Source organism: Nyctereutes procyonoides, unplaced genomic scaffold (genome assembly GCF_905146905.1).
Source record: "Nyctereutes procyonoides isolate TBG_1078 unplaced genomic scaffold, NYPRO_anot_genome, whole genome shotgun sequence".
Classification (NCBI taxonomy): domain Eukaryota; kingdom Metazoa; phylum Chordata; class Mammalia; order Carnivora; family Canidae; genus Nyctereutes; species Nyctereutes procyonoides.
This window is the reverse complement of record NW_026575132.1, coordinates 19,576,400-19,601,697: the sequence shown is the minus strand read 5'-3', so window position 1 is coordinate 19,601,697 and position 25,298 is coordinate 19,576,400. Positions and strand designations below refer to the sequence as shown.

The 25,298-nt window shown below is 33.8% G+C and overlaps 1 protein-coding gene across 1 annotated transcript in view; it reads left to right on the top strand.

Annotated features, from left to right (window-relative positions):
• ERBB4 (erb-b2 receptor tyrosine kinase 4) overlaps positions 1 to 25,298 on the top strand; it is a 1,090,474-nt gene that overhangs the window by 588,292 nt on the left and 476,884 nt on the right. Inside the window, exon 3 of the mRNA XM_055345632.1 lies at positions 454 to 640. Within this exon, the coding sequence (XP_055201607.1) occupies positions 454 to 640 (187 nt within the window). The remainder of the gene's footprint in view (positions 1 to 453; positions 641 to 25,298) is intronic.

Below are 25,298 nucleotides of genomic sequence, written 5' to 3'. Positions count from 1 at the left end.
TGTTTCCCAGAGACAGGTAAGTTAACAGTCTTTGATATGATAGCATTAAACACCAATAAAGCAGATTAAAATGTGTCCCATAGTCTACCTACTAATGCAGCTTTATTTTATTTGTGATAAGTTTATGAGTTTGCTGCTTTTTTTAAAAAGTTTCGTTGATAGCTAGGTGCTCTTACCTCATTTTAGTCTGTCAAAGAATGAGGTATTTACTCCTTTCATTATATTCAATTCAAATTCCAGCTATAAAGAATGTTTGATAAAACAAAATCTATTATTTTACTATAAGCACATTCATGACTTTTTTTTTAAAGAATACAACTCATACTTCAAATGAAATCCTAACCTTTTGTGTTCTTCTATTATCAAGGTAATTATTTATAATATAATGCAGAAATTAGTATACCGATGATCTCTAATTTTTTTTAACAAAAGTAATTGTTTGTGTCTTTTCAGTCTATTCGGGAAGTCACAGGCTACGTGTTAGTGGCTCTTAATCAGTTTCGTTACCTGCCTCTGGAGAATTTACGCATTATCCGTGGGACAAAACTTTATGAGGATCGATATGCCTTGGCAGTATTTTTAAACTACAGAAAAGATGGGAACTTTGGACTTCAAGAACTTGGATTGAAGAATTTGACAGGTAGGAAAAATATACAAAATTGCAGATATGTTCTCATCAGTAGAGTGCAATACACATACACATATGGCCACTGTGTGGCCACTGTAATAGGTGTTATACTGAGAAACGCGATAAAGCATTTAAATAGTTAGTCTTTATTCGTTTTATGGGAAATATAATGCCTTGTGGTGCCCTTGCTTTTATTTGCAGATATTGTAAGTGCAGTCTGAAAGGTACCGTAATACTGTATCTCTGCCGAACAGGAGTACACTCTAAGGAAATGCTCAGTGACTGAAACTGAGATAGGAAGCAGGTTTAAGGATGCTGTGTTTGGTGGTCTCAGATGAACAGTGGACCAAATCATCAAATCTCTGCAGTAAATAACACCACAACCTTCACTCTCGTTAGAGCTCTGTAAATACATAAGCCTTTATATCTAGTTCCACTAATCTAGTTTTTGGCACAGTCCCTTATTTTTGGAAAATGTACCTTGATTTACTAATTTAGTTTTGATTTGTCTTATTCAGTAACTCACTAAATGACATCAGAAATTCTTTCTCAGAATGTTTCAATATCATCAGTGATTCCCCACCAAGATTAGAAAGAGGTAATTGCTAACAACCTAAACTTATTGTCTTGCTGCAAAACAAAAACAAAACAAAACAAAAAACCCGCAGCACTCTGTAAGAATTTGTTTTGTAAGCTGGTCCAGGCAATCCTGCAGATATCTTTTCAGTCCATATAGTTCACAGCTGATATAGGCTATCATAGGAGGTTTGGTACAAGATTTCTCATCATGAGTTTTTCTGTGTGTGCCTGTAATCAAGTAGTGCTAATCAGTAATTAATTTTCACCTCACAGTGGGATAAAGGAGTTTAAACTATTAATTTAGCCTAAATTAATATGATCTATATTTTGCATCAAAATACATAGTGATTTTATGTGTGTTTGAGTCCACTCAGTGGTAATGTTTCTTGACATTAGAAAATTAAAATTTTTAGAGGTATTACCTCAAAATACCAAGTAAAATTAACATTGATATTGTCAGGTCACTAAAATTGTTTCTTTCATTTATATTGGATATAAAATATTTTAAGTTAGAAATAGCTTCATTTGAAGTTAGAAATAGCTTCATAGTTAGCCAGACATGGAAGCTAAAATTGGATATTTTGGATGAAGAAAGGAATACTGATTATGTTATTTATTTGCAACATGATTGCTTATAGAATTGATGATATAATGGTGAATGCAAATTGTTCAGAATTTATAGATTCCTTCATTAACATTTTACTTTTTTGTTCTTTCCTTTCAAAGATAATTTCCTTATTGAAGAGTAGAGTTTTTGACTAAATTGCTACTTGCATGGACATAATGATAGGAAGAATTTTAGAAATGAAATAGAGAAAAAGTGAATGATTCAAGTTAAGAGTCTAAAAATAATAATAATCCAGTTAAAACATGCATAGGAAGAATTATGGCTTATTAAATGGTTTTCCTCTATTTATATTAAAGAAAAAATGAATACATTTCTTTTGAACTTTTTATAATACTTGAGTTATGTTGTTATTCCATAATATGTGCTATTTGAACAATCTTTTCATACAGAAAATTAGTCTTTAAAGACCTCTCTTATTTATTTTTACATTTACATTATTTAATATTTTATGTTTAACAACATTTTTAAAGTCATTGAATCAAAATTATGCTACATTTAAGCATACCTTATTTATTGAGTGAGCTCATACCACGATTGCTTATGATTGTGACAGCTTGTGTCATACCAAAATGCAACACTATTATTTCAAGAACATTATTCCCTATTCTGCCAGAAAGTCTTATAATATGTGTGTGTGTCTGTCCGTGTGTGCAGTGGTAGAAGCAAGTAACTAAGTGGCTAAGAGAATGAATTGATTGTTCAGAACAAAAAAGAAATTTTTGTTCAAGAGTTATTAATTTTTCTTTATAAAGAAATATATAGAAAAGTGCAATAAAATAAGTGGCAGAAAATTTAGACAACTTGGAAATTGTCCAGATATCTTAATATATTTATTAGATGGCTGAGAATTCCATGTGAACATCAGTCTAGCATCATTGCTCTTACTGGTAATTAGAATAGATAGTGTAACTCCAAATTTGAAAATCAGAAGTCACACAGTAAGCATGATTCTGTTTTTGTGTAAGAATATATAAGGAAGGGTAGGAGACACCTCACTGTTCATAGAAAGAGTAACTAGGAAAGAAATTTGCTCTATAGTTCTATCTTAAAGAACTAAGTGTTCTAGCTAGGTAGCCTAGTAAAAGTAACTGGGAAACATTGCGATTCACTTCAGATAAGACATTTTTGTATTTTGGAAAGACAATTGTTTTATCTTATTTGTTTATATGCTATACAAAGCAGGCTGATAAAAATTTAAAACAATTTTAGGGTTTTAAGTATAGGGCTAGACGGTTGACCCTAATTTTAGTCCTATCTTATAAAATATAAAAGGAAATAGAAAACCTGCTGAGTAGTTAAATACCTCACTACTTAACTGTCCCAGTGAATTAAAATTTTAACTTGTTTCTTAAGTAACCAAATGCATCAGCAACACCTGGGTATTGTTAGAAATGCAAATTTTAGGGCCTTACCTGAGACCCAATAGATCAAGACTCTTGTGGTGGGGCCCATCAACATGTGTTTTAAGGAACCCTCCCCTGATTCTGATGACAGAATTTTGAGAAACAGTGTTCTGTTTTTAATTAAAGATATGTTACCAAGAAATGGTGGCATGATATATAGTCAACCTATTGACCTACTTGATCTAAATAATTTTCATTCATTTCATCATCTCCTAGAGAGAAGGGAAGGAATGCGATAAAGAACAGATGAATTTGTAACTTAATGATGAGAAATACTCCTAAGGTTGGGGTGAGAATGGAAAGAGCACAGTAGGAGCCTGAATAGAAATATGGGTATAAAAGAGCTTGGAAATGAGCAAGATGCTAGGAGTAAACTTTCTTTTGTATTGCCGTTTGTTCTGGTACCAGCTTTGCAAACCATAACGGGGACAATAATAATCATAGTAAATTTTCCTCTTAAGCAAACTTTTATTTTTAAATATTTTCAACAAGATAAATAATAAGTACTACTTGTAGGCATAGGAAGTATGCAGTGTTATAACAAATAATTTTGAGATTATGATTTCAAGGCTTTTATATATATATATATATATATATATATATATATATATAATATGACTTTATTATTTATTACATTTGTCTCCTGCAAATTCTGTGCTTTGTAAAAGGGATGTTTGATTAACTTGAGAACTGTCATATATAAGGGTTAATGGTTGGATGTCACTTAACACATATGTAAATTAACTTCCACCTTAACACATTCTTATTAATTAGCTTCATGCCCACCGAAAGCTATTCCTTGGACTATAATTATTACTATAGATCTTACTTAGATACTTACATTTTGGTTGTGCCCAAAGACAAGAAACATAAACAAACAGTGAAACTTGTTCTGCTGCTGCTGCTCACATTTCCCTGGTCTATTGTCAATGATGTGGGACAGAGTGGAGAAGAGACAGGTCCCTAGGCTAGGGATATGCTGCACAATCTAAAAGGGAGTGAGAAACTTGTCTTGGCAATTCATTTTTTTTCTGGTCAGGGAAGAGACCATATTTCCACCGATGTGTCCTTCAGGCATGTAATCATCTTGAGGCCATTGGGAATGACAGTACTGAATCAGAGGACTACAGAGCTGGAGACAATTAATGCCTTCCTTTGTAAAGGTCACTTACATAATGGCTGTGGCTTTATTAATCACTCTGGTGTTCTGTTTGTTTTTATCAGATCCTTCTTAACCAAATGTCCCTATTCTAAATTCAAATAATGTCTAATATATTTACAACCTTAAGTCTACAAGCTTGTACTTACTTAGTTACCTGTCTAGCCAAAATCTAAAAGTTATTTCATTATATGGAACAAAAATGAAATAAAACAAAACATGCTATTATTTTCTCCTTTCTAGAATTTATAAAACTACCTTATCTGGATAATCTACAATTTCATCTATACATGATATTGCAGCTATGAAGAGATTTGGAGAAATACCTAGGTTCATATCTATTCTATACTATTAATATTCTATTCATAATGATGATAACCTGGGTACCAATTTACTACATAAATGTGTACATTTTTCTCATCAAATTTCACCTTAAATATTGGAAATTTCATTATATGAATTGTTAGACTATCTCTTTTGAATAGGTGAAATTTGAGGTGATACCAATATATAATTTATGTTTTCCAAATGTTAGACAAATATTCTCCATATTTTCAGACCAAATTATTCACATATTTGTATGTTTATTTAATGTTTTATGGCTATTCTAACTTTTTGGTTAATTGTGTACTGGATCATCTTAATTAGATTATTATTTGGTATGTGTACAGACAGCAAACATTTTAAATAAAAGCAAAGCACTGAAGGTATTTTTGGGAGCCCTCAATAATAATGGAAGGATATATTATGTTTAATGAGTTCTAATAGACTAACAATAAAATGTAATGCTTAGTCCAGGAGATAGAACATCTAATGTAACAACATTTAATTTCTCAAATGCTTCAGCATTATTCAGTGACAGTCAAGTAAATCACCTACCATTGAGATGAATATGCCATCTGCAATTGACTCCATGTATGTCAAAGAGCATGGGTGTGGATTCAGAAAAAAAACATACACTCAAATGTCAGACCACCACTTACAGTCTGAGTGTCTCTCTGAGAGTTAAATTCTTCATCTTTAAAATTGGGAAGAAAATTCTCCCTCACAATGTTGTTATAGACATTAAAGCAATAAAGTAGACAACTTGTCAACCATAGCACCTTTCCCATAGAATATATTTAGGAACCCTTTATTTTCTTTCTCTGTACTGTTTTGTTTTTAGCTTTTCTTTGTGTCAATACCGTGACACCGCAATTGTACCTATTTCTGCATATTCAATTGGTTCCCATAGACTCAATGGGGCCATGAAAAGTGACAAAAAGATGCTCCAGATTTCAGAGTCTCTTCAGAGACCACTTTGAAGCCACTTTCTGGATAGACTCTATTTCTCTGGCAGGGAGAAGCCTCAAGCTTTTCTTTGTCTACTCTCAGTATGATAGCTGTCTTTAGTACTTCATAGCACTTTTCTCCTGTCTTTCAATGCTCACACCAAGCACCTGTTACCCCAGCCCTTCATTTCAAATCTCCATCATCATGTTTCACCCTTCATTGGTCCTGACATTTGCCTTGACCTAGACGAGAGACATATTCATTCTGAGTTTGTTTTCTGACACTAGAGTTGCTAAGCATTCTTCAACTGTTCTGTGAAAGGTCTTAGTAATGTTTGAGTGAGTTCAACTAGCCTAGTTCAGAAGTTGTTGTTGTTAAATACAATGTTTGACAAAGGTACTGCTAATACTTATATAAGAACAACTGCTTGGAATATCGTGGGTATCTGAAGAAAAAATAATAATTCCAAGATTACTCCTAGCTTAAGGATAAGTTCCTTGGAAAATGATTTGATCCAAACTAACCTAGTGAAAATCCTTTGAGACAGATGAAATCATTGAAGAGTGGCACATTCTTATGAATCCAAGAACTGAATCAGTTTTTACATCAGATCCACAATTTCTAAAAATGAGACTCTAATAATGTTTTCAAGGAAGATTGTTTGCCATGTCAGAGAGTGTGTATTAACTAGAAGAAGGGAAATGATAGCAATAGTTACAGTGTATAGGTAAAACAGAAGCATATTTGAGAGTAAATATCTTAAATATGAGATTAAGTGGCCATTTCAGCAAGTTTTGAGGACTCATTCTTAGCTTTAGAGAACTGATGAGTGTGGAATGGAGGGGAATTTCTTCTCCTGCTATACTACACATTAGAGAGGCTGCTGTTACTGGAGAAATAAGGAATGAGATGGTGGGATTTTCAGAGAATAGAATAATTCTTTCTCCTATAGCTAACATATTTTTAGTCATGAGTATTAAAATGATCTGCTCAGGTCTTAGCAACCCCATTGATTTATGTCCCATTCAGGGATCCTGAAGGCATCTAATTCTCTAAACAACATTATTTTTAATCCCTGTAGCATCTTTAGGAAAAATATTGGAGGAAACCTAACATTGTGGGAGTCTTTCAGGGAAACTCCCTACTTGAGACTTCAAAACTCTGTCCTCATTCTTTGCTGTCCCTAAAATAACCCAAGAACTGCAAATTCCCTTTCTTAAGAGAGAAAACATACATATTCTAAGGAAAGAAAACCTGTAAGGTCAAAAAGCTCATTTATTGGGAAAATGTGCTTATTTGCTTATGACATTTAGAAGGTGAAGAAGAATCTTTGCTCCTCAGGGTCCCAACAGCCTCTTCACGATAACCTGGGTAGTATTTTATTATAATTTTACATCTAAGAAACTGACCTAAAAGCCTGGTGGTTAATCAGAGTACATTCTTCTAGAACTTAGATCTATTTTCCATCCCTTCATATTGTGTCATTCGTAAGAATTTTTTAGAATAGTGTCTCCAGGTGAGACGATACTCAGTGAGATACTAAATTGTCTATAACCATATATAATCCAAACTTTAAACAGAAGATCTTAGTTGTATTTTAGACAGAACTTTCTAATTTTAATTGTTGAATTATACTTTAATACATCATGAATGTATGTATGAAAAATGGTGGTAAGGTGACAAAATAAATTCACACCCACAAAATGACAATATTGTATGCATGGATTTGATTTAAAAGTATCAGATCTATTAATTAATTTTATAGTCACTGCCATTCAACTATGGCTTTTTAAAAATCAGAGCTACTAAGCTCTTAGTCATAATCACATTTATTAAGAGGCTCAATTTTACTGGTAAAAAGTCTGGCATTATTTTGGAAAGTGATGTCAATTCAAATATTTGTTAGCTTTGTTTTGTTCCACTTGCATATTCAAGACATCATGCTGAGATATGAGTTATTCTAAATTATCTCTACCTACCTGTCTTCTCTCAGTAAATATTATATTTCTGACAAATATTTACCTACCAACTGCAATGTGAAAGCATTGGGAAAGTATTTTCCCCAATTATTATATTCTTTATCGTCAAGCATCTGCATGGGGTCAGGAGCCTCCATTTTAATCTGGTTTATCTTCAAAAGCATCAGTTGCCCTGTAGAACTTTCTGTGATGCTGGAAACATTTGATCTGTGCTGCACAATTGAGTAGCCAAATGTGGCTACTGAGAACTTGAAATGTGGCTAGTTTGGAGGAAATGAATTTCTACTTTTAATTCATTTTAATTTAAATTGCCATATAAGGTGATCATATTAGTGATCATATTAGACAGGGCAGCACTAGAGGGACAGCATCTTTTACTGAACCCAGGGCAGTAGGCAAGGATATTTACATGCAGAATATCATGGAGAATCAGAGCATAGACTCTCAATTGAGCCTCCCTCCCTTCAAATACTCTTATTCAACTTTCTAAAGATGAGTTTCCTCATCTTTAAATGAGTGATTGTGAAAGTTAAATTGTAAATTATAAAAATAACATTAAATGCAGTTCCTGCAATGAATGTTATTCATTGTAATTTGAAAAGTATGCTTTTGGTAAGAGTAATAGAAACAGCCTATTTTTACAATCGTTGACAGCATGTTAGGGTTATATTATCAAACTGTAAGATATAAATGTATCATTTATGACTTGGGACCTAACCAGATTTTATATTTGAATAAACTATGGAGCATCAAGCTCTGGTTATTATAGCAGGGTTTCTATTTGTCAGAAATGGGACTTTTTAAAAAAAGTCATTTAAAAAAAGATTGATTGATTGATTTATGAGAGAGAGAGAGAGAGAGAGAGAGAGAGAGAAGAGAGAGAGAGGCAGAGACACAGGTGGAGGGAGAAGCAGGCTCCATGCAGGGAGCCTGATGTGGGACTCAATCCTGGGTCTCCAGGATCATGCCCTGGGCTGAAGGTGGCACTAAACGACTGAGCCACCCAGGCTGCCCAAAAGTCATCTTTTTAAAAGATTTTTACTCTCATCTTCAATTCCCAGAGTATGTAGATATCTAGTTATAAACAGGTTCCAATGTCTATTTCTTAAATGACTTTATTGGAAGAAATAAGGATTATGAGATTATAATAATTTAACAGACAAAACTATATTTGAAGAGTCTGTGAGGATTCTTTCTGGCATAAATAATACCCATGTCTTTAGGATCCTCCATCCACATTGAAAGTTCATGTCCATATCATATTTATTTAATAACAAATAAGTCACCAAAGGAATGTCTCTATAAAATGTTTTATCAAATAGATGTCTACCATATTTCATCAAATCTAAGTCACTGTCAATTGGGAGAAATATTTACTGGTCATTGTCTTCAAGCCACACCAAGAGACAAAGGGAAAGCCCAGCATAATTGTAAAAGATAGTATGGATGAATCAAGATTTTAGCGATATCAGATATAAAAAATATATTTTAGAATTGATAAAATATTGTAATATGTAAAGAGAATAGAGTTACAACAAATCTTTTGCTACTTTCTAGAAAAGAGCTATATGTATAATGGTAAAATTGTTTACCATGGAAGTATATCAAACAACACAAAAATGGCCAATATTTAATAAATGATGAATGGAATTTTCCATTTATCTGCATCTATCAGGGAATAAAAAAATATAAATTTCCATGGTTCAACATCTTTTGATGTAATAAACTGACCTAGAAATTTGAACTATTTGTTTTCTGTTATTTCTGATAGTTATCTGATTTATTGTCTCCACTGACAAAAGAGATGAAAATATAGTTCAAAAACAAACAAACAAAAATTGCCTGTTTTAGGAATTTCCCTTAAACTTGCTCTCTTAGTAATAGACATCAACTAGAGTTTAGGATTGTAATAGGATATCAGAGATTAAAGAGGATTTTCACTTGCTTCTTTGCCAGCCTACCTGGAAGTTCAATACAATACTATTCTCTGTTATTGCAGGGCTCATAATATTTTCTCTTCCCCTGCTTTTAATACTTTTTGACTCTGTGTAATATATTTTATATTTTTTAGCTATAATTTTCTTACAGGCTAAGTCGAGTTGTTTTGATTATTGAATCATAACAATCATAACAACCATAACAATTTTGAGGAATATTTACTGAGAAAAGTAAGGAATAACAGAACCATGACATTTTCTTGCCTCTGAAATCATTCAAATTGCTTAATTTCATTCACTCTGAGATACAATTTAGAGATTTGAATTTGTGGTATCAATAATGTTGAAAAAAGCTGGTATCAGGAAAAGCATTTTTGATTACCATGAAATAAAGCGACTTCAAACTTTAATTGTATATTTAATGGGCATATTCTGGAAACTGTTGATAGAATAAATAATACATAATTTTAATGTTACCAAATTCTCTAAACACTCTGCTTTTATATTTAGTGGGGGTGTTTCTATATTGTATTGGTTATGTATCTGGTGATGTCCAGTCAAATATCCTATTGTAAATTCTAGGATTTTTTAAAAAAGATTTTTAAATTAGAGTACAGGGGATGAGGGGGATCCCTGGGTGGCGCAGCGGTTTGGCGCCTGCCTTTGGCCCAGGGCGCGATCCTGGAGACCCGGGATCGAATCCCACGTCGGGCTCCCGGTGCATGGAGCCTGCTTCTCCCTCTGCCTGTGTCTCTGCCTCTCTCTCTCTCTCTGTGTGACTATCATAAATAAAAAAAAATAAATAAATAAATAGAGTACAGGGGATGAGAGGAGAGACAGAGGGAGAGAGAGAATCCTCAAGCAGACTCCCTTCTGAAAACACAGTCCGATGGGTGGAGGTAGGAGCGGGGGCACTTGATCCCAGGACCCTGAGTTCATGATCTGAGCTGAAATCAAGATTAAGCTACCCAGGCACCCCTATGAATTCTAATTTTTAAATTATATGTATTACTAGAATTTTTTTTTGGTGTGTTGTCTTTTGTTTTAATGACTTTACCTACTCCCTTTAGCATAATGAATCTAGAAAACAAAAAATATATATGACTTAATATAGCCCAGAATATATGTTCTACTACTACTACTACTACTATCCATACTTAATAAACATTTACTATGTAGAAGTAAATTATTTACAAACATTATCTCTCTTCATCTTTATAATAACCCTATTTAGTAAGTTACTATAGTTATTTCCCTTTTGAAGATAAAGAACTACAGTTTCAAAATAATGGGTAACCTGCCACAGAGCACACAGTGATTTATGGAGTTCAGAATTGAAGCCAGGTAGTATAATTCCAGATTTTTCTTTTTTTGTTTCACCATGTTATGAGGTTATGAAACGAAGGAGATATATGACCCTGAACATTTTTTGCCTTCTGCTATATGCTATTTGGTTGGGAATCTATGAAAGGACTCACATGATCCAGGTACCATTCTTCAGGCAGCCTACCATTTTACTCTTTAATGAGACTTTGTTTAGTGTAGATACTTTACCTAAGAAATTAAATGACACTAAGAGGGATTCCTATTGCATAAATAAGTTGAATTATTATAATATTGGAAAGTATTTTGTGAAGCTATTTATGTTTATTCCTATTGATATTAGAAACTAAAATGAGAGAGTATAGTAGCAGAATTCAATAAAATGCCCTAACTGGGAATTGACTTCATGATTTTTTCTTTCTTAATACTAGAATTCAGAAGAACAGATAAATGACTGTATTTGGGGTTTTATTTTGTTTTGATTTACCTCTAGAAGTTGTGTGTCCTCTGAAGATAAACTTTTTGTCCTTGTCTTAGTCTAGTGATCTTTCTATTATATTATTCCAAAAGTTGATTTTATTCAAGGAACTAGAGGGAGGTGACAATTTAAAAGATTTTTTTAAAATTATATATCAATTCCTATGTGTTTAGGGATGCACTTTCATTTATTAATTAGAAGAAAATGAAACAAAAGAAACTCTGGAGTTCACGTATAACTCAATCGTAATCCACATTCACCAATTATCTACAAAATACAATGAAATGTGACATGAGCTTTATAGTGTCACTCAAAGAATACAGTTTAGTATGTTTTGTAAGGAAAATATGGAAAAACAATGAAGTAGGACTTGGCATATCTATAGATATATCTTTTATATAACATAGAAAAATGAAATGAAGCAAGGAAGCAGCCTATGTGATTGCTGTCACTTTTCACATAGTGAATGTGCGGCTGAGTTTCACACCTATGCATTACATTGTCATTTCATGTAGTTAGAAATTACATGTCATAATGATAAATCTTTGCAATTAAAATTGTATCATGCTTCAAATACAGGCCTATGGTGCTTAGGGAGAAGGGGTGAATCAAGAATTAGTGTCTCGGTTCAAGTGCCTCTTAAGAATTAAGAATATCTAAATATCATTTGTGTAAAATAAATATATCAGAGGTCACAATATAGGTTATCAGCTCCTTTGTGATTTCATTGAAAATCATCTGCATAATTTAAGTAGCTCACTGATTGTTTTATGCATTTAATATGTATCACAATGCACACTGGCTTCTTACATTAGCTTTGGTTCATTATTAAATGTAAAATATTGAAAAATACTTAAAACTTAATAGTATTTGTTGAGCCATCTCATGCCAATTTTGATATCTGATTTAAATTTAAGCCAGGGAGAGATTTGGTGTAACTTTTCAGTTCATTTACATTTTAATCCATTAAAATGTGACCAAGGGATAATCAGTGCCAGAGAAGAAACATTTTCCTTCAGAATCATAAAAACTTAGATTTTTAAAGAAGAAATAAACAGTCATATATAATCCTCAAATTAATAGAAATAAAAGCTCCAAAACTTTACTGTGTTTCTAAATTGCACGTGTAGAGATAAATATAAATGACAGGCCCCAAAATGGTTTTCTTCCTGAAAAATGTATCTGATTATATTTGCAAATGGCTACTTAAACCACCCAGTTTGTACTGTGGAAAAAGTCCTTTGGAAAAAAATGTGATAAAATCAGTGAGATGCAAGGTGCAAACAGTGGAAAATCCATACGTATCAATAATGTTTGTGTAAGAGCCAACTCTGTTGCCATTTCTAGTTCTCTGATTAGCATTTCACCTATTTAAAAAAGGTAACACAATCACAGAGAATTAAGTGCCTTTTGTTGTGTCTAAGATATATTCTAAATTTGAGCATAAAGTCACAATAGTTGGGGAGAGGTCTAAGGAACAAAAATGGAGCTCAGAAACAAAATCAAAAGCGTCTTGATCCCAAAATACAACTTTTGCTTGAGAATGTGGATTTATTATCACAATTCAAATCTAGCCTCTGTGTGTTCTAGATGAGAAGGTGTGTGCTAGAATGTGAAAACATTTCAATATACTCTCTTGTCCCGACAGCGTGAAAAAGTAGAAAGAACCTGAGCTTTGAAACCTGATATATTTGAAATTTCATGCTAGCACTACAACTGACAAGGGAAATGTCAAAACAGTTAAGTGCTATCCATCAGTTTTCTCATCTGAAAATGAGAATTGAATGGAAAAAAATGCATGCAAATTCCCTAGAATAGTGATTAGCACAAAATAGATATTATTTCCCTTCCCGTTTCTCCCTTCTTTATAGTTTCTCAATGGAGGAATAATATTTAAGAGTATTAAGTTTTTTAGTTGATCTTTGCCACATCTGTAAGCTGTGTTCTTTATCGATTCTTTATTGACAGATAGATGTATTTGATTTTAGAAAAGCCTAATTTCAATAGCAACCAGAAGATTCATATTCTCATCCCACTCATACTATAGATAAATCACCTAATACTTGTTATAGTAAATTTTTCAATTCTGAAATGAAAGAAGAATTTTCTTAGGTTTTTTTTTTCCTCTTCTTTTATCACTTATAATACCTACCTGCTACCTGTCTTCCTGGAAAAGTTCTAAGGGAGAATATGAATCACTTTTCTTAGTTCTCAACCTACTTCTTTAGAACAATTGAGGACATGACATTAACCCTTCCAAATCAACAGAGAATGATATTGCATTTTTGCTTTCTGAACACTTGGGAATTGAAATTCAATAATTTAATTAAAAATACCACTCCATGTGGATATGTAGGGACCTCTATCAGGGCTTAATTGTTCAATGTGTATTTATTTCCTAGCATAGGGATAACAATATTTAGTAATGATATCCACATGCGTTTACATTTAGCTATGTGTTATTAGAGATAGATCCATTATTTTCTTAAAATAAATCGTTTTACTTCCCTGCTAAGGCAGTGAAACCTCAGGAAAATAAAACAAAACAAAAAACCTTTGGATGACTTTTAGGGAGGAAAAAAAAAGAACAGGAGCTGAGCAACAAAACCAATTTAGTTGGTTTTAAATACTGAGTTTAAGCCAAGGTCTCCCAGTGGTGCCAAGCAAATCCTATTCATTTTTGTTCATTTCTTAATTTCTTAGTTCCTCTCAAAGTATTCAAATGTCCCTGCTGAGGAGAGCTACCAATTCAGCTAAGAATGTGTTTCCCCAGAGATTACTTTTATACTGTATCTGAAACTCATTAATCATTGCTTCCTTTTAAATCCCCATTACACAAGAAAGCCTGGGATTTGAATGCCTAGGTATTTCATACTTAGTTCTAAAGAAGCAGAAACAATACAAAATATGTTTTTTACCCCTCCTCACGTGCTGAACTTGCAATAAGGATATTTTGATGACTTATTTTAAATAGCCAAGATCTATTTTAAAGGGTGTTTTCTGGGGCCTTTAACAATAATTAAACCTACTTATTGTTTGCTTGAGAACTTGAACTTCTAAGGAAAGGGCAGGTTAGTGCTAATAGTGTTTTTGGTAGCTCAATTGCTGGAGCACGGCTGGGTCTCTGACAGTGTGTGAAACAGAAGTGAACCATGTGCTGTCAAAACAGTGGAGATGTGAGACACCTGCAGAGAGTCAGCTTGGCTTCCAGACTCAGGAACCACATGAGGCTTAGGGGCTGCATTCTAAAATTAGAATCTTCACTTCAAAGATAAAGGCTTAGGGAAGGCATCTTGGTGGCATTTTACATATGTTTGTAGATTTATTCCATATGTTTGTATGTATTATTTTACCCTATACGCAAAGTAATGACAGCTTGGACCCCTGATTGCATAGAACTGCTGTGAAAGTTTCAACATAGCTTTTATTTCTGTATGTGAAACCGAGGTTTTTTAATATGAAGCAAATAACAACCATGTCTGTTATCTGCATGGCATGAAAGTGTATTTAATAACTATTTCTACATTTTTGCTTCACATCTGAATTTTGTGACTAAAGACAAAAGTTGTAGTATGTAAAACATTGCTCATTATGTTAGATTCCAGAATCAGTTTTCTATAAAATGATTATAATAATAAATCCAAAAAATAATAATAATAAATCCATAGAGGTGACAGGTCCTCTCTATTTCAAAGTTTTGAAAAGAAAAGGCTGACGCATGCCTAGAACAAAGCAAAAGACAAATTAGAAGATCAAAGAGAGACATAGAAAAATAGGCTTATAAATAGATAATAAAAAAGAGGCTGTGTCTGTGTGTATACATATATATATCTCCATATAAATATAATATAGGTATATGTATATGTTTATATACACATATATGCACAGATAATACATATACTAATACGTATCTATATATAGTTTCTAACTTGACGTATAACCATACACCCTGCGTGTCATGGACACATGCCCAAGGAACAACATAACCAACTAGCTATAACCCTGCTTTTCTAATCATGATCTGAAATAATATTTGGCTTCCAAGAATTCATTTTCATATAAAATTAGTTTTATAGAAAATTGTATGCAATTCAATACACAGAATGGCAAATGAGTAATCCATATGCGTTTATATCTATCAACATGGCACTGAAACCTTTTGTGTGTCGGGAAATGTGCCCACAGGGTGAAATGAATGTACAAAGGCATCACATGGGGAGAACATGCTGGAGGGGTTTTATTTGATGTTTCCAAAGTGCTCTAGGGTCTGTCTTGCAAGAACCCGTTTGGTTTCCTTTCTTTTTTTTTTTAATTTTTACATTTTTTTTTATGTTTTAAAACACATGACTTTCTTTTGAAACATTTTGGCAGGAGAAAGAGTAAAAGAGTAAATTACAAATGAATTGTACAATCCTATCCTCCCCCCATCCTCCTGTCTCTTTATCCCTCAAACACACATAACTCTATCTCTCTGACGCCTCTCTCTTTATCTTTCTCTCTCTCTTTCACTGAGACATGTTCAACTTCTCTTTGTGTATCTACAGAGATAGTTGCCACAGTCAACAGGATTTGTGAAATCACACACCTAGAATTTGAGACAAACTGTATTAACTAAGGGAGTAAAGGAAATAGGTATTCACTTCAGTGCGTATCTATGATGTGCACCTAAGTTTTCTTTTTTACTTTTTTGTTTATGTGTTTATTTATTTAAAACTATTAGCATATTTACACTTATATTCTACCCAAGGGAACCAATTGAAAGCACTCTGTCCCCTGCACACTGAACCTAAATCATCTAAGGTTGAAACCAGGCTTCAGATCATCCTAAATTCACACCTAGAATGTTGTTTTGAGAGCTCTATATTAGGAGGACATGTTCTTCCACATAAAGTTAAGATTTATTTTACAAATGGCAGTAATTCAACATATCTATTAGTGATTCAAGTAATTACTTTTTTGTCAGACAAACATAGGTTTGATATCATACTGATATCATTTTCTTGTCCTAAGTCCTTCATCTTTCACTCTTAAAACTAAAGCTGGATGGCCATGGGAAGCTTAATATATCATTATTCATAACACTGAGTTTGCAAAGGATAAATGCACCTTGAAGGTTGATGGTAAGGGAGGCGTGCTCTTTTTCCTACCAGGAAGAAAGCATGCTGCTAAACCTCTATTTGCACACAAAAGATTTTCTCAGAAGAGTTTATGTTGTTCTGTGGTTTCGAAGTCAGAACTGTCTTACCAGGGGTAGCCCCCAGGCTGGCATTTGATAACAGTGAACAAACAGGTACAGTCCTCTGTTTTTTCATTGCTGGCTTGTCCACATGACAATAGTAGTGTTGTTCCCTGGGGTGGGTGGTGGAGGGGTTGACTCTGTTGAGAACAAACCCACTCTTTATAAAAGGTTATAATTATTATTCTTGGGGAAAATGCAAAAAATATAATACTACATACAGATGAAGTTCAGGGCAGGAAATTTAACAGCATTTTTTCACTTACACAAAGGTCTCAGTGAAATTTAACAAATCAGCACCCTCCCTCTGTCCTTAGTGAATCATTTTTGCTACTGTGTAGTTGTATGAATATTCTAGGTGTGTGACCCAGGTTAAATGGTGTCATTTCTGACTGGACCTGTTTCAGAATTTCAGGAGGATAGAAAATACCTAGGTTTTCCCTCCTCTGTCTGAGCGCCTTAGAATTATGTGACAAATGAATGTCACTGATGTATTACTATATGCATTATAAAGGAAGATTCATCTATTTAATAGAATAAATTGCATGGTAAATACTATTATCCTATATATCCTAAATACTGTATACTATTAGAGTATTTACTATATAAGTACTAAGGATTACATAATAAAATGATATTGTTATTTTCCTAACAGTTATGCTGATTAAGTAGTATTTACACTCTTTGAAAGTATCCTATGCTAGAGATGGAAGTGACCAACTCCCTGATTTATGGATAAGGAAAACCAACCAACTAGTACAGTGAGGTGAGGCCTAGAGAGGAAAAATGACTTATCAAAGGGCACAGAGTTAGAGTCATGTATAGAACTTGATTGTTTTGGACTTTGTCTAATATTTTATCTTGCTCACTCTTCATTAGTGTTTCCCAGAATCTAAAGCTGCTTGAAGCATTTTGTTGATGTGGAGCCTGGTGATTGTCTCTGTTTATTTTAGAATCTCATTATGTACATAAATAGGCCAGGAGATGAAATATTCTCATTATTTCAGAAGCCAGAAGTAAAAGCAAATGTCCTTTCCATGGGTTTGATGATGCACTTTCGTTCTGAAAAAGTATAATGTCTATTTCTTCTAATTAATGAAATGAGGCTAAATATATATTTTTGTGTAAAATGAACAAAATATATTCAGATTATATTTAAATTTTTACATTAACACATCATTTATTTTAACTTATTAAATAATATCTATGGCATTGACCTTCAAAACCAGAAGAATATGCTTTAACCAGTTAGTTTCTCTCTTCATTCTGCTCTTAACCATTCTGTCTTCTACAACCTGAACCTATCAATAATTACAGCACTTATGTTAAGAGATATAATTTAGTCAAGTCCTACTTGCAGTCATCTACAAACCTATAATGAAACCAAAAATCACCTCTATTAAAATTTTGTACCCCATTTAGCTTCAAGTCCACATTGTCATAAATAAAGTAGTCTGGCTTTCTCATGCATGGTTTATGAAATTTTACTCATCACATTAGAGTAATATTCAATGTTTGGCAGGTCTTCTATATTAGTATCCAATGGCATAAATGAATATCGCATTGACTCAGTATCACCTAAGACTGAATAGGTCTGGAAAGAGAAATGAGTAAGTGGTAACTAAGTAAGTATAGGAAATGGCTGGTTTGCTGGTCAAAGAAGAGGTAACTGGGTTACATGATGTCAGAAGGGGCCTCCTGTGGAGTAAAATAAGGGTATAGTTCACCTGGGTATGAAACTGGATTGAGTTTGTAGTAAATGTGCTAAAACAGGAAAGTATAGATAGGAATGGTATAAACACAAAGTGATTTTTTTTCCTCATTCATTTGTAGGGTTTGAGTGAGAAACTTGTATTAGCAGTCATATAATCATACTTCAGTGTTTACAAAGTCCTAAAGGACCAAGTATCTAAAGGTAGAATGTAGGGGTCATTAGGAAAAGGACTTTTATGAAAGAACATTGGATCAAATGTTGCCTGGATCCCTGATTATAGGTGGAGTAGAGGCCCCTATCTATTCTCGCAATTACTTGCCTGCCAATCAGGAATATCTCCTACATCCTCCTTATGTGAGGGGGATGAGAATACTTTTTAGATTCTAACTCTTGATTCTAACTCTTGATGTTTGGACCATTATTTTGAATTTTCTTAGGATAGCAACAAATGTGACCCTAACGATGCTGTAGCTGTGTAGGAAAGAAAAGATCTTAATCTAGTAAAATTCTGACACTGGAGCAGTGGTGTACCAAGAGTGGAATTTGTGAAGGCATACTTAAGGGAGCATTGTTGGAGAATATAAAATGAGAAAAGCTTGTCTGTTTAATTATTATTATAGACTATAAATTTTAAAACATGCTAGGTATAAAATATGTCAGTGAAAGATATTTTTTATTGATCAAAGTTCTAAAAAAATGTCCTGGTCACTGTTGAGTTTTAAAAAAATATATGCAAGCTTTAACGCAATTTAATTATTTCTTTTTTTGTAAATGTTGTTGATAATAGAAATTAATTTGGAGAACTCCTAGATCTACAATTGACCCCTTCACTTGACTGCACACTGTAGTTTAGAAAGTAAGTTTATTCAAAATGATGTAACATATTTCTCAGAGCAGTTCATGTGACCAGCCTACGTATTAGTACATATGTCCTGTGTTTAATCCCAGTGTGGATGTGGTATTAATACAACTGTAGTTTCAAAATTAACAATGATAGTAGTGGTGCAGGATTATAAAGATGAAAGCAGTAGAGCTTGAGTTATTTCAAGTCTGTTATTCTATGTGATTACTTGACGTCCTTTGTGTTTAAGTTTATAAAATAATAAAGCAGGGCAAATACAAGATAACAATAATTTGTTTGGGAACTAGAAAATTCTAGGTCACACATAAAACTTCCTCTACTGATTTTAAATAATAGCTTGCAAATTTAAATTTATTCTTTGTTTTATATCAATTATTTTAAACCAAAGAACAAATAAAGAAAATAATGATTACCACATGGTTATTAATGAAAACAATTTTGTCAGAGAGGAGGTGTTTGCTCAGAGTATCAAGTACATTAGGTATACAGCTACAATAGAGAACATTTTTTCCCACTTGAACACATTCTTTAAGTTCTACTACAAAATAAATAATAGCAAATATGTACAATACCAAAACCTATTGTCCATTGCAATAGCTTGCATGATTAAATTTCTGCAGTTGTTTATATGGGGCACATGTGAGTGGAGCTTTATCGCCACTCCTGAGAAAGTGAATTCAAAGGCATGTTAAATTTCACACTAGTCAGGATTATCACAGTAATAAAGTATGTAGTTAAATAATAATGGGTCAGTTTCCAGCTTGGCTCTAATTTCAGTATCACCGAATTTTAGAGCTTAAAGTAGAATCTGAAGAGGGAATCAATGTTTATTGGGTGTCCCCTGTATATTCCCTATCGTTTGATTTTCCTCATGTTTATAGATTAGATAGCTGTGGCCTAGAGTTGTAAAGGTTTGCTTGGTCACTTAGCATAACTAAATTGAAATTTCAGAATTTCTGAAATTCCTCACAAGTCTCCTAAATGGTACCTTTGGAGTATAATCCTTCGCATCCTTCATTCCACCACAGATAATCTGGGCCATTTGGAAGATTCCTTGGGATGAAATAGGTCCCAGTATATATTTGTTGAAAGTTTGTAAATTGTGGCCAAAAAGACTTAGATGAATCAGTCAGCTTCATATTGTCCCTTTGCCATCAAAGAAAGAGGACGATCCATTTCTATTGAGTCTTGCCTTAGAATATTACACAAATTCAGTTGCTTTTCTCTGTTTTTTAATTTTTTTTAAATTTAAAGTAGCTAACATATAGTACATATTTAGTTTCTGACGTAGTGTTCACTGATTCACCAGTTGCATATAACACCCAGTACTCATCACATCATGTGCTCTCCTTGATGCCCATCATCCAGTTACCCATCACCTGTAGCAACCCTCAGTTTGTTTCCTGTAGTTAAGAGTCTCTCATGGTTTGTCTACCTCTCTGATGACTCCCCATTCAGTTTTTCCTCTCTTTCCCTAGAGAACATATGCAGGAGACATAATTACATATTTTGAAATGCCAAATATTCTATTACAGTGTGCACATGCTATATTTTTTAATTTAACTATTATTAACTTTTGAAGTTTCTAAACCTTCCATGATTAAGGAAAACGAGACAACAAACTAGCAGTATTTCTAGTCAAGTATGTGTTATAGGCTTTGGTAACCAAACTGAAAAGTGTTTTCTATCTTCAACCTCAACTCAGCATCACAATTTTAATGAGTTTTATTTCGTGTAACAAACTGCTTCATCCAATACATGCTCCAACCTTTTCAAGGAAAAAAAAAAGTAGCTATGGCAAAAGAATTGCTAATCAATGCATTAAATTAAAAACGTTAATTTAATGATGTATGTTTGAATCGTTGGGATTATTTAAGATCGTGATAGGAAGAGGAACAAGAGCTTACTACTGGGGCAGCCCGGGTGGCTCAGTGGTTTACCGCTGCCTACAGCCCAGGCCCTGATCCTGGAGACCCAGGATCGAGTCCCATGTCAGGCTCTCTCCCTCTCTTTCTCTGTGTCTCTCATTAATAAATTAATAAAATCTTAAAAAAAAAGAGCTTGCTACTTAAGTAATTTGCTGTTCACTGAAGCAAAAAATGATTTCTTAGTCTATATTTCAATGATTCTAAATTCAAACTGTAGTATTTTCTACTGTAAATATTTGTGTGCCATGTGCGAAGTTGGTTCTTATTTCAGAGGTACTTAGTTATGCCTGACATTGCATCTTCTGGTAATGTCTACCAGCTTATGGCCAACAACAGAAAATTGAAAATATAGCTAATATATAAGGAGGTAGAGAAAGGAAAAAAAAAAGCACGTATAGGTCCTGCTGACTACACAGCTATGATATCAGCCTTGTCAAGGCTGGCACTTATGTGGCCTTCAGACATTCCTCGTCATACCCGACTGACTTAACTACCTCCCTTCAGCAATTCTTTGTCTCTCCCTCCACAATAGATCACAGTTTTCTTTGGCCTTTGCCTTCTCAGCTGGCTGTGAAGCTTGAAATTCCTTAGCGCTGCATTTCGGTTTTATCTGGTTCTACTTAATTGAAGCAAGGAGTAGAGTTTAAGGTTAAATGCAGAAAATTATAAGATCAGTTCCTCCAATTAAAAGTAAGTTTATTACATTCTGCAATCAAGAGTACAAAAGGGAAAAAAAAAAGGATGAAATGGAAATGCCTTCCTATTTTACCCTTCTCTATTTCTTGTGGAAGAGGATACACGTTGCACATCTTTAACAAAAATAACAAGTAACTCTTTCTTTTTTCTTTTAAGATTTATTTATTTATTCATCAGAGACAGAGAGAGAAGGGCAGAGATATAGGCAGAGGGAGAAGCAGGCTCCATGCAGGGAGGGAGCCTGATGCAGGACTCGAACTCGATCCTAGTTCCTGGAATCATGACTGGAGCTGAAGGCAGGTGCCCAATCGCTAAGCGACCCAGGCGTCCCACAAGTCACTCTTTCTAAGATTTATTTCTTCGTAAAATCTCACTAAAATTAGTCCCAGTTTAGCAAGGAAGATTTTATAAGGAAACACTATTCCATCAACTAGAGGGCTGATGCTAGTGAGTATATTTTCCCTGTGTGTATAGCAAATTATCTCCAACTACACTTGAATTCCAAAGATTTATTACAGCCTTTGACTGGGAGACTTTTACTGATTATGTGATGTAAAAGAAACTTCACAACATCTCTTGTTCTATCATTAAGAAGTTATTATTTATCAAATCTTTAACCACCCTCTCAAGCTCAAACACTCTACTAATGCCATGAAAAGAAAGAAAAGTATTTTCATGCAAAGATTTAGAAGTAATGGTAGCTTAGAGAAGGAAACTCATAAATGGGGATGAAGATGAGTCCTCAATCCTGGCCCTTTTGTTTCACTTCCTTTACATTAAAAAAGCTGATGTCTGGATGCATGGGTGGCTCAGTGTTTGAGCCATCTGCCTTTGGCTCACATCCTGATTCTGGGGTCCTGGGATCTACTGGTGCATCAGGCACCAGCCCCCAGTTGGGAGCCTGCTTCTCCCTCTGCCTATGTCTCTGCCTCTCTCTGTATGTCTCTCATGAATAAATAAAATCTTTTTTTAAAAAGCTGATATCAGTTTTGTCATTTTTTTTATTATTATAAATATGTGACTCTTAGCTATCTGACCATGACCAAAGATGTACTACCAACTTATTCCTGCTCCTATCCCACACTACTGTCCACAAATGTTTTTTGTTTTTCTGTTTCTCTCCGTATACCATGAATTCTTATCTCCTTGTTTCACCTGCCTAAACATAATCTATAGCAAATCACTATATTCATTTGATTGACTTAATATGGATCTAGCACTCTTAATGAAATAAATTTTATATAGAATATTCAATTGATAACTTTATCTTTTATTTGCCTATTTTTATTATCTAAAATTCACTGGATAACAAATAAATTTTACTGGATAACATTTTCTAAGTGAGAATTTATGGTAATCCCTGTTATCACACTAATTCCTGGAAAACTATCTTGTCACAAAAATGTCATTCTTCAAGGTCCAATATATGTTATAGTCTCCCTACCAGCAGCCTCAAGATGCCTAGAATTTCTACTGGACTCTAGAGAACCAATTTGAAAAGCCTTTCCAAAAATATTTTAATAGGAGCCCAGACAGGGAAACCTAGTATGGGATTTCCATGAGAATTACAAAGTTGGTAAGGCCTCTTCTAATTGGAACAATACTCAGTTTAAAATTGAGGTTATGAGAGACGCCTGGGTGGCTCAGCAGTTGAGCGTCTGCTTTTAACTCAGAGCATGATCCCAGGGTCTGGGATCAAGTCCCACATCAGGCTCCTGCATGGAGCCTAATTCTCCCTCTGCCTATGTCTCTGCCTCTCTCTCTCTCTCTTTCTCTCTCTCTGTCTCATGAATCAATAAAATAAAAATCTTTAAAAAAATTAAAATAAAATAAAATTGAGATTATGAGTAACTCTAAAAAGCCAGATCTACTTGTGGACAAGGTTTATGTCTACACACCACCTCTTAGCTTCACTTAAACATTTTCATTTTTTGCTGCTCAGTAAGACACTGCAAGATAAACTCTCCCCTCCCATCTCATTAAGATCAACTGCCTTCAGCGGTTTGGCGCCTGCCTTTGGCCCAGGGCGCGATCCTGGAGACCGGGATCGAGTCCCACGTCGGACTCCCGGTGCATGGAGCCTGCTTCTCCCTCTGCCTGTGTCTCTGCCTCTCTCTCTCTCTCTCTCTCACTGTGTGATTATCATAAATAAATAAAAATTTAAAAAAAAATTAAAAAGATCAACTGCCTTAAGCCTTGCCTAATGTTTGCTTTGGATTTCCCTATGGCTTTCCACTCTTTAACAACTTATTCAGAGTTATCTGTTACCATTTTCTCCCATTCTATTTTCGCACTATTCAACCAAATTATTTTTTTTCAAGAATATCAGTGAACTCCATGTTGTAAAATCTAATGGGTAATGTCATATCCTATCATCTGTCATCATGTTATTCTGTTGGATGGATATCCTCTCAAGATGTTTTGTATTCAGTATCTTTGACATGCCCATCCTCCTCTGTTAGACCTACAGATACTGTGCTAACTTACATATTTGCAAAAAAAAAGTTCAGTGTTAGAGTTTACATCTGAACTTCAGACTCATAAATACAAATAAATGTACATATAACATTTGCACATGACCAACATATATTCTAGATTAGTATCTCCAAATCTGAAGCTCTTGCACCTAATTTCTCACCTCCAAATTCATCCATTGGTCTTACCATTTCAGAATTGGTATCATCATACATTTGAATGCTTAAATTAGAAAACTCCAGGTCACCTTTATTTCTTCTCAATGTTCATCTAATTCATTGGTAAGTCCTATGACTGTCAAAAACTATGTCTAGAGTCCATTGTTTTTTTTCTTGATCTCCACTGCTGTAATCCATGTCTCAGCCATCATTTGTTCTCACTTATAAAATTGCAATAGTTTTCTACCTGGTCTTCTAATTTCCCTTTCCCACCTATAACCCAGTCTCTTGAGGGTATCCAGAATGACCTAATTAATAAATAGTTCTGATGATGTCACTTCCATAGTTAAAATTTCCTTAGTACCTTCTGTTTGTACTGAAAGTAAAATAAAAATTTCTGAATGCTGTCCACAATATCCTGAAAGTTCTGCCTCCCATACAGTTTACCATCCCAATCTTTCCATGCCATTCTCCCTTCTTTTTAACTCTTCAGTCTTCCAGGTTTTTCCTATTCCTAGAATATACCAAACACTTTACTTTGTATATGCTTTTTCCTTTCCTTGAAATATTCTTCTACAACCTATCACATAACTGACTCTTCCTTCAAGTCTTAGTTTATGATAATAGCCTCTGACAAACTTTCTCCAACAATATATACTTCCCCATAAATTGAAATTAGATTCATCAACCCATCCCATTCTTCATGTGTACACTTCATGTACACACTGTGCATAATTATTTTTATTTCTGTCTTTGTAGTAATTATCACAACTTGTAATTACCAATTTATTACTGTTATATTATTTTTATTCTCTACTAGAGTGAAAACACTGTAAATATTGG